At 46.3% G+C, this 16,223-nt stretch overlaps 1 protein-coding gene across 1 annotated transcript in view; it reads left to right on the top strand.

Moving 5' to 3' along the window:
- Nucleotides 1-633: 633 nt before the first annotated feature.
- The window catches only part of LOC147105181 (uncharacterized), a 78,863-nt gene continuing 63,273 nt past the window's right edge, over nucleotides 634-16,223 (top strand). Inside the window, 1 exon segment of the mRNA XM_086011791.1 lies at nucleotides 634-920. Within this exon segment, the coding sequence (XP_085867917.1) occupies nucleotides 698-920 (223 nt within the window). The 5' untranslated portion in view covers nucleotides 634-697.

A 16,223-nucleotide genomic window follows, 5' to 3' on the forward strand; every position in this document is an offset into this window, starting at 1 on the left:
CAATACAAGAGGCCAAGGACGGTGAGGTCCGAGTGGGAATGGAGCGGTGAATTAAAATGACAGGCGACCGGAAGCTCGGGGTCACCCTTACGGACTGAATGGAGGTGTTCCGCAAAGCGGTCACCCAATCTGCGTTTGGTCTCCCCAATGTAGAGGAGACCGCATCGTGAGCAGCGAATACAGTATACTAGATTGCGAGAAGTACAAGTAAATCGCTGTTTCACCTGGAAGGGGTGTTTGGGGCCCTGGACAGTGGGAAGGGGGGAGGTATAGGGGCAGGTGTTACATCTCCTCCGCTTGCACGGGAAGGTGCCAGGCGAAGGGGAAGGGCTGTTTGGGGTGATAGAGGAGTGGACTAGGGTGTCTCGGAGGGAGCGGTCCCTGCGGAATGCTGAAAGGGGAGGGGAGGGGAAGATACGTTTGGTGGCCAGAAGGCTCGGGTCCAGCACTTTGCTCATCATCTGCAGATTATTTACCAAGTGAGTCACTTTCCTTAATTTTATTTCGACTTTCAGAAGCCAATGCGCTCGGGTGCTTGCGATGAACAGGCATTTTTGGGGAGGGAACCAGACACACAAGCACAGCTAACATCCTGTTACAGCAGCCCGCTTGCCGACAGCCGAGAGAAACGAGTACTGGGAAAAATAGATCCAGATACGAGCAGACCACAAAAAACAGCTCCGCCCTGAACAGCAGAATGGAATTAACGGATAAGGGGAAACTTCTGACAATCGTATTATCGCCAGTAAGAGGAGGAGACGCGAGTAATAATGTGCCAGCTATTTATTGTAGGCAGGAGTTTGCGAGGGACGGCACGGGATTATACCGCTACAAACCTCCAGCTTCACCGGCGAAAATGTGGCCGAAAATTCACCTGATCGTTGCTGTCTTCGTTACGGCGTGCGCCAGTCAAAATCCAGGTAAGGGACAGAATTTAACCAGCCCTCAATATTACCGTGTGCGTTTTATAATTGCATTTTAATAAGTTAAAACGTTCGCATTACACTTTAATTTTCTCCAAGTGTCCCCGTAATCGAATTTCTTCCCTGAGCGCAACCCGGAGTTAGACCCCAAAATGCGCCCAGAACCTGTGCACATTCTAACAATGTCAAGTTACGCTCAAATTCCCTGCGAATCCATTAGAATACCCCTCAATGTAAAATGGATAGGAATCAGCATAAACAATAGGGAAGTGCCGAACTCACACCATATATTCCTTCTTGAAGTATGAAAATTAAAGGCCTGGAATTTGCGGTGGGTAATGATGACGAACTATCAGCGCTCGCGGTCATTACCCCCTCTGAAACAGACCGCAATTTCAGGATGTAGCTCATGCGTATCTAAATGCGGAAAACCCGAAGCTGCCGTCAGTCATTCACTGCTCCGACGCTGGCTGCGCTGTGGACCCGCCACCCCGCCAAAACAAAAACATGTTTTTTAAAAGTTTGTTCATGATATTGCAGCTTCTACCTTATCCCCGTGTGAGAGTCCCCCTGCCCTAGGGGGCTAGAAATTCCGCAGCGCCCCGTGGCGGCAGAGCGCTGAACAATGTGGGGCACAAAGACACCGGCATCGGAGGCTGCTTCTCTCGCTTAAAGGGAAGGTGTGGAGATGCCGGAGTTGGACTGGGGTGGACACATGTAAGAAGTCTACTGGGGTGGACAAATGTAAGAAGTCACACAAGACCAGGTTATAGTCCAACAGCTTTATTTGAAATCACAAGCTTTGGCAGCGCTCCGAAAGCTTGCGATTTCAAATAAAGCTGTTGGACTATAACCTGGTGTTGTGTGACTTCTTACATTTAAAGGGAAGGGCCATTGATGGTGCACAACATACTTCTGCTCATAAATAACAACAGAAAATGCTGGAAAAACTCAGCAGGCCAGGCAACATCCGTGGAGAGAGAAACAGTCAACGTTTCGGGTCGAAACCCTTCTACAGAACTGAGAAAAAAAGGCAGGAAATGAAACAAAAGGCAGTTTGGGGGCTGGGAAATGGGGGAGGGGATGAAAGAAGAGACATTAAGAGATATTCAAGGTGAGACGAGATAGTAATAGGACAGGTAAAGAAACAGACAATGGCTCGAGATGAAGTGTGAAATGCGCTGGCAGAGTGAGAGACAGCTGCCATGTGGGAGAGAGAAAACGGAAAAGGCACAAACCAAAAGTGTGGATAAAAAATATAAATATATAATAGGGGCCGAGGTTATGATCTGCAGTTGTTGAACTTGATATTGAGTCCAGAAGGCTGTAAAGTGCCTAATCGGAAGATGAGGTGCTGTTCCTTGAGTTTACGCTGAGCTTCCATGGAACAATGCAAGAGGCTGCAGACGGTGAGATCTGAGTGGGAATGGAGCGGTGAATTGAAATGACAGGAAGCCCGGAGTCACCCTTACGGACTGAACGGAAGTGTTCCGCAAAGCGGTCACCCAATCTGCGTTTGGTCTCCCCAATGTAGAGGAGACCAGTTCTGTGTTGCCAGGCGACCTGCGCGACTGCCGTTACAGCCCCGAACACTCTCAGAGAGTGGAGGGCTTGGACACCTGGCAGCAACAAAGCATCGAAAACTTTCAGCAGGCACCAGACTGGTGCAAAGAATAACGTTTGGCCAACCTGAAAACCATTGCCTTTCATTATCGCTCCCCAAGCGGCCAGCCGAGGTGACAACGCCTCCTCTTCCTGCCGTTGCTGACGCCCGGCGATACAGCAGGGGGGCGGGAGGCAATTTCACATCCGGGGCGGTAACGGGGCGCTGCGCACTTTATGACGTCACAACCTGCGAGGCGCTAGAGGGCGAGGTGGTAAGTGTTAGCGCCAGCGCTAAACCGGCAGGGAAGTTCGCGGGCGTCGCTGAAATCGCCGCGCCCGGTCGCTAACCCCTCAGTGCCCCGTTACCACCTCCCCCCCCCCCAGCTACTAATGGGAGGCGCAAAGCAGCCAAATTTCTCCCCCCCCCCCCATATCTTTATTTTGCTCTCTGTAACATTTTTTTAAAAGTCCGGATAAAAGCAGCCTCTCATTTCCTCGTTTTCTGTCTGTGAGAATTCTGCAATGTGATTGGCTGCTTAGACAGCTTAACGTCGCCATAGGAACACCCGTTACAGAGTGATGCAATCAGTTGAAACACAGACAAACTTCTCATCACAGAGATCGCGAGATTTCTCTGGGCAGCTTTCTTTGGGGCCAGCGGTGAGCAACTTAGCTTTGCTGCTGACCGCAAATTATGGGCCAAAATTTCACCTCATTCAACCATCATTCATGCACGCTACGCACAACATGTTCAGTCACCTGCAATCGGAGATGCTTTTCAATTTTTAAGGTGACATATGTCACAAAAATGCATTCAAAGAGAAAATACAGTGCAGCTCTCCAAGGATAAATTTAAAAACCACACTCCAAAATTGCAATAAAACACCAGAAATATGATTTTGGTTCCTGCTGTGCCTGAAAATCTGGTCAAAATTTGAAGAGAGCCTCGGAGCAAGTGCAGTTGCAGGAAACTCGTTTATGAGGCTCTGTAACTTGGGGGGCGGGGCTATTTTTATGGGTGGAGATGCATTTGGGCGGAGGGATCAATAAACGATTGTAAAAGATCAAGGCAATTTGGGTCTATTGTACTTATGCGCGTAACTCGCATGCCCTTAATTCCGCGATCTTTTAGGCCGCGTAATTGATATGCACGTCTCCGGCCGCAAATACGGAGAAAATTCAAGGCCATAATGTTCAATGTTTCTGTGAAATCAAGTTTTCTAATCATTTCAACAACAACAACTTGTATTTATACAGCGCCTTTAAAATAGTAAAACTTCCCAGGGTGTTTCACAGGAGCGCTATAAAACAAAATTTGACACCGAGCCACATAAGGAGAAATTAGAGCAGGTGACCAAAAGCTTGGTCAAAGAGGTAGGCTTTAAGGAGCGTCTTAAAAGAAACGAAAGTTACACAGAGAATGAACTAGTGAATAATTACTAAATCAAAAATCTCAGGTTAAAATATGAAAAGCTGGAAGTTAACCACCAGAATGTTTAAGAATCTACATACAGCGTTCCGTAGTTTGAGAGCAACACTCAGAACATTGGATGTCAGTTTCCATTTGAAATTCTCACTAATATGCACAAATATGGGAAGTCATTCTAGGCATTAACAATGCTTAATCTCATGGAGCTGTTAATCAAATGGCAAGAAAACAGCTTATCCGGCTTCAGAATGCAATCTTCCTGAACAGCTCTACCCTTGCCCTCTCCCCATTTACCTCATCTCTATCCACACTTCGAGGCTAATTTTGACCTATCTTGCCGGGCGGGAATCCACGTGATCGGGTGGAATTGGTTTCAATGGAGAGTAAAATCGGTTGGGGTGTAAGACCAGTGTTGCTTCGATCCCATCAGTTTTCCGACAGGCAGATTAGGTTAAAATTATCCCAATTATAGTACAGCACAGAAGGAGGCCATTCGGCCCATCAAGTCTGCACCAGCTCTTTCGAAGAACAATCAGTTAGTCCCACTCTCCCGCTTTTTCCCCATATCCCTGCAATTTTTTCTCCTTCAAGTATTTATCCAATTCCCTTTTGAAGGCTTCTATTGAATCTGTTTCCACCACCCTATCAGGCAGTGCATTCCAAATCCTAATCACTCGCTGCGTAAAAAAGTTTTCCCTCATGTCGCCTCTGGTTCTTTTGCCAATTACTTTAAATCTGTGCCTTCCGATTATCGGCCCTTCAGCCATTAGAAAAAGTTTCTCTTTATTTACTCTATCTAAACCCTTCATTATTTTAAACACCTCTATCAAATCTCCTCTTAGCCTTCTCTGCTCTAAGGAGAACAACCCCAGATTCTCCAGTCTCTCCACATAACTGTAATCCCTCATCCCTGGAACCATTCTAGTAAATCTCTTCTGTACCCTCGCCAAAGCCTTCACGTCCTTCCTAAAGTGTGGTGCCCAGAATTGGACACGATACTCCAGCTGGGGCTGAACTAGTGTTTTATAAAGGTTTAGTACAACTTCCTAGGTTTTGTACTCTGTGTCTCTATTTATAAAGCTCAGGATCCCATATGCTTTATTAACTGCTTTGTTAACCTGTCCTGCCACCTTCAACAATTACTATTGGGTTAATATTACCAGCAAAATGATTTGAATTAATAACGTACAGGTAATTGAATTAATGATTAATAATTTAACTTGCATTTGAAATGTAAATAAATGTTTTCTTTTTAATATATATCTAGTTATTGTAAATAGGATTAAAGCTGTGTCTTGATTACATCTGCTGACATAATTATTGGGAACTCCAAGGAGACCACACCATCATGATTCCAGCTCAAATATGGTCTAGATTTCATTCCTATTTTCATTTTGGTTTGTATGTCACTGCCATGTAATTGCACTGCAGACTACACAGATTCTTTGTGGTGCTCCAAAGCAGCGTTGTTTTTAATATCTGTGTAAACCTCTTTGCATTTAATCAATGTAACATGTCTTTAATTACATCATACACTCAATGAACTTAAGGATATGCTATATACTATGTGACTGATCTACGTGCAAAAATAGACAGCGGATATTTTTGAAATGTGCTGTGAAAGAAGGATGTTGAGCATTAGTTGCGAGGGTCGAGTGACCAAGACTCAGGTAATGAGAAAGAATGTCCAGCATGGAGTAACAAAGCATGCCACAGTAAAGAGGCTGAAAAAGGCTGGGCTTGTGTGGTGTACGGCTTTAAGATTAGTGCCATTGGAAAGTGATGGAATGGGTGCCGCCTGGGAAAAGACCATGTGAAAGGTCAAAGCTGGGACGGTGTGACAATGTGCAAGAAGACCTGATTGGAACAACATCAATATCCAGAAATCTTGGGATCTGGCAAAATGGAGAGCATGATAGTGAGGTCTTATGCCATTGACGGCAAGCCTAGTTATGATGACTAATTGACTGATCTACATGGATTGTATTTCAAAGCAGAGATGAAATATAACAAAATTCAAAATGTACTAAGCAATTTGCAGTAAATTTGTTTTCTTTTTACGTGAGGTCTGCAAGAACTAAGAACTCACAATTTCTTGCTCATGTGTTTAACAGACATCAATAAAAGAAATTGTATTTTTTAAGCTACATTAATAACATTTAGTATGGTAGCTGTAAACAAAGAGACCAGTTCAAATTTGAATTATTTCCTACTTTTTAGAGAATATAGAAGAATTATTGGAATTAAAAAGTTATTTGACCTCTCAGAGCGTTTTACAAACAAGCTTGTGCTTTCATCCGACATGACAATTCTCAATATAAATTATTCCCATCTCATTAATGGAAAAGAAAAATGTAAAACATCTTCCTTCAGCTATAGTTGTAGTCTGTAGACTGCGTACTTCCACCTCTGCAATATTGCTTGCTTCCACTCCTACCTAAGTCCATCCACCTCTGGAACCATCATCTACTCCTTTGTCACCTCCAGGCACAATTAGTCCAATGCTTCCTTCCTCCACCCTCCATAAACTTCACAGTTGATCTAAAACTGTACTGCCCATATTGCATCCTGCATCAAGTTCTACTTTCACTTCAGGGGTCTTCACTGACCTACATTGGCTCCTGGTTTCTCAAATGCCCCCTTGGACTGCCAGCAGATCAAGAATCACTGCCCCTCTCTGCATTTCCCTTCAGAATGTCCTATCACTCACAGACATGGCTCATGCCATCCACAACCTTATTGTGGATAGTTGCACTGACATCCTAGTTTGGACTGAAATGTCGCTCACAGCTATCAACACCTTGCCCCTTACTGTCTTCCTGCCTGGCTTTACTTTCCACCACCTGTCCCACCAAAACTGCCACGCCAGGATTTTGGCCCTTATCACCAAATCATATCTTGGTCTCTTGCCATCACTTCCTTTCAGCAACTCACCTTGTTCCATCCCTCTTGCCTCTCCTTTAAAATCCACGTTGTTTACCCCACAAAATCTCACCCCGAGTCTCTTCCCAAGATATCCTGCCTCCTTTGCTCCCTCAACTTCTGCACTGACGACTCCTCAACCCCAGTGATTCCAATCTCCATTTAAGCTCCCCTTGTCCTCGGTCCTCTGAACTCACTACCCTCCTGTCCTGCCTAAACTTCTCCCTCCATAAAACTCTCCCAACCATATTTACAGCTACCCCCTAAACCTTGCTGTCTCCCATGGCCTCGCTACTCCCATTGTCTCAATCACAGACAAGGCCTTGTCTGAACATTTTGGTGTATTCCTCACCACCCATATTCCACAACTCCCTACCATCTCCATTTCCTTCTGCCTCAGTCCCTGGCAAAAACTCTCCCTCAAGTCACTTACAGTTGCACTTTCAAGCTGCCAACTGCCTAGCCTTTGACCTTCCATTCACAATACATCTGCAGCTGTCCACTTGCTCAACCACTGCCTCACCTCCACATTTGATGCCCTTGTCCCCACTAAAACTTTTACTTTCTTCCAATGTGGTCACTCCACAATATGGCCCCTATCTTCACTCCCTCAAGTCCAAGGGGCACATCTAGCTAGTTGAGCATAAGGGCACACAACCAGTTTAACCATCCATCACCAGATCTGGCTAGATCACATCAAGTGCTATTGGGTCACATTGTCCACTGTCAAAACCACTCGCTACTCTAGGATCAACCTGGAGAGGAAAGGGAACACCCAGTTCTTTTCTACACTACCAACATCTCCTTAAACCCTTCTCCCTTAATTCGTCTACCCTCACCTTCAACTACAAGTACGGGGCTCATAGACTTCTTTGTCAGTTGCCTCTGTTATTTTCCCTCAACCCCTTGCCCACCAAGCCAAACCTCCTCCCAGCCTCCCACCTATCTTAGGCCTTTCTCTAGTTTCTCTCCTTTGTCCTATCATGCCTTCTCAAAACTCATCTTGTCCATTAGACCCACCTCCTGCTCCCTTCAGCCTATTCCCACTAAACTGCTGACTATCCAATTTCCCTTCCTGGCTCCCATGCTTGCTGACATTGTGAATGGTTCCCTCTCCTCAGGTACTGTACCCCTTCTTCTCAAAACCCTATCATCAACCCTCTCCTCAAAAACACTCTCTCGACCCCTCTACTGCCCCATCTTCAACCTCGGGCTCCTCTCCAGAGTCCTTGAACGCATTGTCACCTCCCAAATCCATGCCCATCTTTCGCTTCAATCAGATTGTTGCCCCTTTCAGAGCACCAGAACGGCCTTAACCAAAGTTACAAATGTCATTTCCTGCGACTATGATCATGATGCATTATCATTCCTCATCCTCCTTGACCTCTCTGTAGCTTTTGACATGATCGACTACGCCACCCTTCCATTATCCAGCTCAGTGGGACTGCACCCACATGGTCCCACTCTTATCTATCCGATTGTAGCCTGAGCACCTCCACTCTTCTTACACCCCCCCGCACCGTTATTTCCAGAGTCCCGCAAGGATCTATCATTGGCCTATCTGCTTCATCATTTACCTGCTGCCACTTGGAAACATTCACTGAAGTCATGGGGTCAATTTTCACATATATGCTACCTCTCTAAACCCCTCCAGTGCCTCTGTGTTGTCAGACTGGTTGTTGGCTATCCAGTCTTGTATGAGCTGCAACTTCCTCCAGTTAAACATTAGGAAGACTGAAGCATTGTCTTCGGCCCTATCACAAACACTGTATCCTTGCCACTGGTTCTATCCATCCAGCCAGCCATTTTCTCAGGCTGAACCAAACTGTGCGCAACCCCCAGCTGAGTTTTCAACCCCATATCCTCTCCATCACAAAGACTGTCTACTTCCACCTCCAAAACATTCCTCGCTTCCACTCACGCCTCTGCCAATCTGCTGCTGAAACCCTCATCCATGCATATATCAGCTGGAGACTTGACTATTCCAATGCTCTCCTGATTAAGCTCTCACCCTGCACCTTCTGTAAACTTTAGCTCATTCAAAACTCTTTTGCCCATATCCTATCCCGCACCAAGTCCCACTCACCCATCACCTTGCTGACCTACATTGGTTCCCGATCCTCCAATGCTTCCACTTTAAAATTCTCAATCTCCTTTTTAAATCCCTTCACAATGTCGCCCCTCCATCTTTCTATAACCTCCTAATGCCATACAACACCCACCAACTGAATGCTCCATTCTTCCGACTCTGGACTCTTGTACATCCCTCCTTCTTGGGTCCCACTGTTGGCGGCCATGCCTTCAATCGCCTAAATGCCTCTGCCTTTCCATCTCCCTCTCCCCCTTTAAGATTCTCCTTAAAACCCACCTCTTTGACCAAGCCTTTGGTCATCTGTGATAAATCCAGAAAGTGGAACAAGGAACTCAAAGAGACTAGATGTTAGAATTAACACGAGTACTTTATTAACAACTGGGAAACACATTTACAGACAGCCTGCATCAGCATCCTGGCATTCCACCTTTGCTGACCTTGACAGGAAGCAAACCTCTGACCCTAGCAGCAGCATTGGCTACAGCACCACCTGGTGGATAACCTTAATCATAACATCCCAGATTACTATATCATCCCTCCCAATATCTCCTTATGTGGCTCAATGTCCATTCATTCTCTTTGGTCTCTTTGTTCAGCAGGAACCCATTCAGTTGATATTAATTAAGGGATTACCATCATGTAGCTGTATAAAAAATTCAAAATGATTGTCATTCTTGCCTTGTTGGATAGTGATAGTGTCAAGTCAGCTAAGTCTGGTGGTTGTGGTTCAAGCCCCACTCCATGACTTTGAGAACATAATATCGGCAGACACTGTGGTGTGGTACTGGAAGAGTGCTGTATTGTCAAAGGTGCTGTCTTTGTTGAGACATTAAACTGAGACTCCATCCACTGCTCAGAGGGATATAAAAAAATCCCGTGGCACTACTTGAAGAAGAACATGGGAGTTCTCCTGGGTCCTGGCCAACATTTATTCTTCCACCATAATATTTTAACTGGTTAGGCCATTTATCTCTTTGCTGTTTGGGGGACTTTGCAGTGCACAAATTAGAAAGCCACATTTGCCTACATAACAATAATTACTACACTTCAAAATTAATTCATCGGCTGTGAAGCACTTTGGAATATACAGAGGATGTGAAAGATGCTATATAAATGAAAGTTCTTTTTTTTTGGCTTTGACATGGCTTGCAAACTAGAATGGAGACTGATGAGCAGAAATTTCTGTAGATTTACTGAAACTTTATCATCATTCATGTGATATATGTTGTGATATTTGTAAAGGTCTGAAGCTGTAGTATATGGTATAGATAACAACATGTTTTAGATTTGGCAGGAACACGATTAACGTAGTTTGGTGATAAACGAAGTTTTCACTCATGTTACTCATGTGCAGTAAAAGGTATTTCCCTCCCACAGCTGCCAAAAGGTAATGACGGAAGTATTACAGTGAATGAAGGTCAGAGGAAGTGAAAAACATATCCAACATGTTTCCCCCTTGCAATCCCTGTTTATTTCAATATGCCATGTATAAAGCAGGTCTGTTTAGTTAGAGGTGAAAAATAAGGCATGTGTCATCTTTCTTGTCAAATGGTACTTTTATGCTTACAATCACGATTATTCTCTCAAATTACTACTACCCTATCCAGACATTTTCCTGCTCTGCATTTTTGTCATACAGCCAACTCCTGATAATTCAATGTCATTTTTGCAAAAATTACATTGAATTATCAAGACTTGGCTGTACGACAAAAATGCAGAGCAGGAAAAAGTCTAACAAAATAAGGTGGGAATTCAGTGCTAAAAATTGAATGATTCGATAATTTGAATGAAACAATTTTGAATTCAGAGGAGTAGACTGTATATGTGGCTACTGAACTCATTAAAAAGTGTCTTTTTAAGTACTTTTACCAGGATAGTATGATGTTACAGTGTGTTCGTGTTCCATTAGAAACATAGAAAAAAATAGGAGCAGGAGTAGGCCATTCGGCCCTTCGAGCCTGCTCCGCCATTCAATATGATCATGGCTGATCCTCCATCTCAATACCATATTCCCGCTCTCTCCCCATACCCCTTGATGCCTTTTGTGTCTAGAAATCTATCTATCTCCTTCTTAAATATATTCAGTGACTTGGCCTCCACAGCCTTCTGTGGTAGAGAATTCCACAGGTTTACCACCCTCTGAGTGAAGAAATTTCTCCTAATCTCAGTCCTAAATGCCCTACCCCGTATCCTGAGACTGTGATCCGTTGTTCTAGACCCCTCAGCCAGGGGAAACATCCTCCCTGCATCCAGTCTGTCTAGCCCTGTCAGAATTTTATACATTTTAATGAGATGGTCCATGTGATGGAGTGCGAAGATACAGGCTTACATCTGCCACTCACGGTACAAAGTATCCTAATTTCAACTAGGCCATTAGGGGAGGAGGCACAAGTGAAGGGAAAGAAGTCATTCTATATTACTATCATGTACCTTCTCATGACTGGCTCAGAATTAGCATTGACGGAAACCCAGAAGCAGATCGAATACCCATCACCTTGGTTGTGCTGTGTGGGGAACCTAAAAACGGGAAGAGAATAATGGAAAATGAAATGAAGACCTGTGGGTATAGTATAGGAATCCAAATGCAATTTATTAATATGAGGAATAGGATTTATAACGACTGTGTTTAATATAAATTCCTTTAATAATAAGTTCTCCAAAGTTGGTAATTCCATATTAATACTGTAATGTTTAGTTTTCTCCTAAATATGTTCAGCCATTTTGTTATATGGTGTTTGTTCTGAGACCTATACAGTAATTCACACTAAAACAAATAGGCGTCCAATTGTTTAGATCAAATATTCTCACATGCCCTATGTCATGAAAATTAGTGGGCCAGAAATTCGGGTCGGAGGCTTCCCGCGGGTGCAAGCTTCTGACCTGCACTTACCTTGCGTGCCGGCCGTTGTGCTGTGGGCCCGCGTGGGATTCCGATCCTGGGCCTCCTCCAACTGCCGGCGTGCAGTGCTTGCGTATCCCGGGGCGCAGTTAGTTCGCAAACTAACTGAAGGAAGACCTGTCAAATCTATGGAATAGAGATCGGCCCCAAAACATAACTAAAACTTCAAATACATTTTTTAAAAATCACATTTTTTAAATAACTATAAATTACATAAAATAACTATTTTAAATAATAATTTAAATTTTTGAAAAAAATAATTAGTTTTTAACGGGGCTAAAAATAAACTTACCTTTCTTTAAAGTATTTAAAAATAATAAACCTGTGGAAAAAATGTTTTAATTTTACTTAATTCACCACTTACCTTGTTAAAAGCAGGCCTTGCGACTGCTTTTTAAAAGCGTAGCTCCTGGAGACTTACCCTCCCGGAGAAACCTGGAAAAAAAACCAGAAGTTCCAGGCGTACGCGCTGCCTCTCCCGTGAACCCGTGCACGCGTTCGACCCGTGAACCCCTTCTTTCAAGGGAACGGAAGTTGCGGTTTCCCGTGCATGCGCAGTGCATGCACGAAACCGGCACTTTCGTTGGCCCTACGCGTGAGTACCCAGTGCGTGCTCACCCGTGGAGACCCGAATTTCTGGCCCAATATTTTGTTCATTATTTGCTAGTTTCTTCAACCCATTTCAATATTACACAAATATTGGTTCATGTTGCCGTATTTACATATACAGGTTACATTGGCTTTTCTTTATAGTTGGCGTATATTTGTTGTACAGTAAATGATAAAGGGGGAAAAATTCAGTATCACCCATTTTGGGGCACTGATATCGGCCGGGCGCAAAATTTCGCACTCACCACAAATTATCGCCAGCGACCGGGAAACTCGTCTCTAGCACCCCTGGAGGTGATTGGAGTGCTAAATCAAGCGCTACACACTTCTCTTAGGGCGCTAATGTCGGGGAACGGGGCGCTACCTCAGAACGCGACTCAAGCTCAGGCGCTGTTAATTACAAGTCCTCGGAAATACTGGCGCCTTCCAGTTCTTAAAGGGGAGGGTCCATCATGCTGCACAGCCTCACCCTGATCATTGCTGCGTTTGACCTGGGCCTGCAAGGAGGTGAAAATCTACAACAAAGATTATCAATGGTTACTCAGAGGCCCAGGGAGAGAGCTCGCTGGCTTAGCGACCAGGCATTGGTGGCTCTAGTTGTCGCTGTGGATTGCTGATGGGCAGTGCTGTTTCCAGTCACTGGCAGGAGGCCATTGCCCCAGGAGTTCACAAGGATGTCTCAACCAGAAGCCTGGTCCAAAGGACTCACAAGCAGTTCCGCAAGAAGTTCAACGACCTCACTCGGGTGGTCAGGGTGAGTAGATTCTTGAAATACCTCTACATCCCACCATCTGAACCTCAGTCTGTGCACAGACGGAGTAAAGTGCCAAATCCCCAACACTCACCCAACAACTATGCCTATCTACTAAAAGTCACATCCACATCTCACACCTTGCAGACATTAACGGCTATTCAACTATGGTAGGTACAACTGCCAAACACATGGCTGCACACTCACTCACACGCTGTCCTTTTTCTTGCAGGCCAAGCTTTCATATAATAGGAGGGAGCAACAATGCACGGGAGGAGGACAGGCGGAGCTGCACCCCCTCACATAGCTGGAGGAGCGAGTTCTTCTTCTTCTTCGCAGTCCCTCGGAACCGAGGATGACTTGCTTCCACATTAAAAATGAGCTCGCATGTGACTGATTAGTCCAATGCGGGACCTACAGTCTCTGTCACAGGTGGGGCAGACAGTGGTTGAAGGGGCGGGTGGGTGGGGTGCTTGGGTTGACGTGCGCTCCTTGCGTTGCCTGCGCTTGGCTTCCGCTTGCTCCCGGCGAAGAGACTCGAGGTGTTCGGCGCCTTCCCGGATGCTTCTCCTCCACTTTGTGCGTTCTTGGGCCAGGGATTCCCAGGTGTCGGTGGGGATGTTACACTTTTTCAAGGAGGCTTTGAGGGTGTCCTTGAAGCATTTCCTCTGCCCACCTGGGGCTCTCTTGCCGTGCCGGAGCTCCGAGTAGAGCGCTTGTTTTGGGAGTCTCGTATCGGGCATGCGGACAATGTGACCCGTCCATCGGAGCTAATTGAGCGTGGTCAGAGCTTCGATGCTGGGGATGTTGGCCTGAGCAAGAACACTGACGTTGGTGCGCCTATCCTGCCAATGGATTTGCAGGATCTTGCGGAGGCAGCGTTGGTGGTACCTCTCCAGTGCTTTGAGGTGCCTGCTGTACATGGTCCATGTCTCTGAGGCATACAGCAGGGCAGGTATCACTGCTACCCTGTAGACCATGAGCTTAGTGCTGGGTTTGAGGTCCTGGTCTTCAAACACTCTCTTCCTCAGGCGACCGAAGGCTGCACTGGCACACTGAAGGCGGTGTTGGACTTCGTCGTCGACGTCTGCCCTTGTTGACAGTAGGCTCCCGAGGTATGGAAAGTGGTCCACGTTGTCCAAGGCCTTGTCGTGGATTTTGATCCACGACAAGGCCTATCAAAATCCATGACAAGCGAGTTCACAGACTAATCGCGAGTCATGTCATGGGCGCTGTGGCAGTTGGAGAGGTCGACCCCCTTGGGGACAGCAATCCCTCCTCTCTCATACCACATTCCCCTCACAGCACCAGCCTTTCCCACTTTCCATCTAACTATACTGTCTGCATTCCTTGCTCCCTTCCTGCCCCCCTGTGCTCACGTTAAAGCCACTTTTGTACCTTCCTGCTTTCAGATAGTGAGCCACCATCTGACCAGCCTGTCCCTCAGCCTCCCAGTGGCAGCGACACGGGAGAGTAGGAGGAACACGAAGCCGGAGCCTCACCACCTGCGTCTCCTGAGGGCGAAACATCCGATACTGGGGCCTCGTGTTCACTGGAAGGGAGCAGGTGATTTGGATCTGATGTAGGTGAAGCTCCGGCACCCAGCGGGCTGCAGCAACACCAAGGAGAAAGGGAAGCTCGGGGACCATCTCACCGGAGGGTGAGTGCGCGCACGTGTTCTGCTGCACAGGACTTGGATGAGTGGCCATGAACACTCAGGCGTTGAGCATGCATACTGAGCTCATGGGTGCAATGACAAGGGTGCCCGACAGCATGGATGCACTGGCTAGGAGCGTGGAGGAGTCCGCCTCCAGCACAGCTGTTATCTGTGCGCAAACCCTCGAACCCATTCTTGCCTCGTTGCAGAGGATGGTTGAATTGCAGAGGGACCGTGGGGACCCAGATCCCATGTCGCATGTAATGGGTCAGGTGGCAGCATCTATTGCAGCACAGGCCGAGGCAACGCAATGTCTTAGTGCTGGAATCGAGTTATTGGTTGGTGCCACCAATCTCAGACTGCTCTCATGCAGTCTCAGATTGATGCCACGCAAGCACTGACTGCTGCCATCATCGCTGGGTCGACCACTGTCCACCGGGGTTCTCACGGTGCTGCAGCAGGCCAGCAATCTGTGCTTGAGCAGTTTGCTCCGGATGCTGTGGTTCTGCCCCGGGGGAGTGACAGTGTGTCGGTCGAGCAGGAAGGTGCTGTCCTCTCTCAGGATGACAGCATTCCTGCTGCCACTCTGCCATTGCACTTGCCACAGCCTGTAACACGGCCATCCCAGACTGCTGCCGGCCATGCAGAGTTGGTGCAGTCTGCAGCCGGGCCCTCAGGCCCAGAGCTAGTCGAGGGCGTCCTTCAAAGCCATCTGCAGTCCCTGGCTCCCAGATTCAGCAGCCTTCCGCCAGCCTTGCTGCAGCCACTGGGGCCACATTACAGAGGAGCAGTATGGTTGGAAGGGGGGAAGTGCGAAGGGGAGGGAGATCATCCTTGAAGGGCGAATAAGTAAAATTTTTCTAACATATAGGGGGAATGTTTGTACCAAAGTTGGATGTGTATGTAAATATATTGTTTACTCTGTTAAGAATTAGTTTGATGTGATAAGAACCAGTTTTGTTTGTTAATGAATTGTTGTGTTTGTTTGTTATTGGTTGTACTTAATAAGACACACATGGTCAGAAAAATAAAAATTTTTACTAAAACGTTACAAATTGTCTCATGTTACTCATTGGAATGAGGCGTTCACGAACGGCCCTTGCAGAAGCAACATTGAGCGCCTCCCTCCCACATTGCTGCTCCTCCTCTTCATCCTTCTCCTCCTTCTCCTGAAGTGGTCCACCAATCCCTGGTGGCAATGGCTGGGTCCTCAGAATTGCGAGGTTGTGAAGCTTGCAGCACACATCAATGTAAAGTGATAATCCATCGAGGGAGTACTGCAGGGCTCCTCCAGAGTGGTCAAGGCACCGGAACCGTTGCTTCAGCACGCCGATCG

The sequence above is a fragment of the Somniosus microcephalus genome, chromosome 18 (assembly GCF_052327205.1).
Source record: "Somniosus microcephalus isolate GS21.2 chromosome 18, FLI_Smic_1.0, whole genome shotgun sequence".
NCBI lineage: Eukaryota > Metazoa > Chordata > Chondrichthyes > Squaliformes > Somniosidae > Somniosus > Somniosus microcephalus.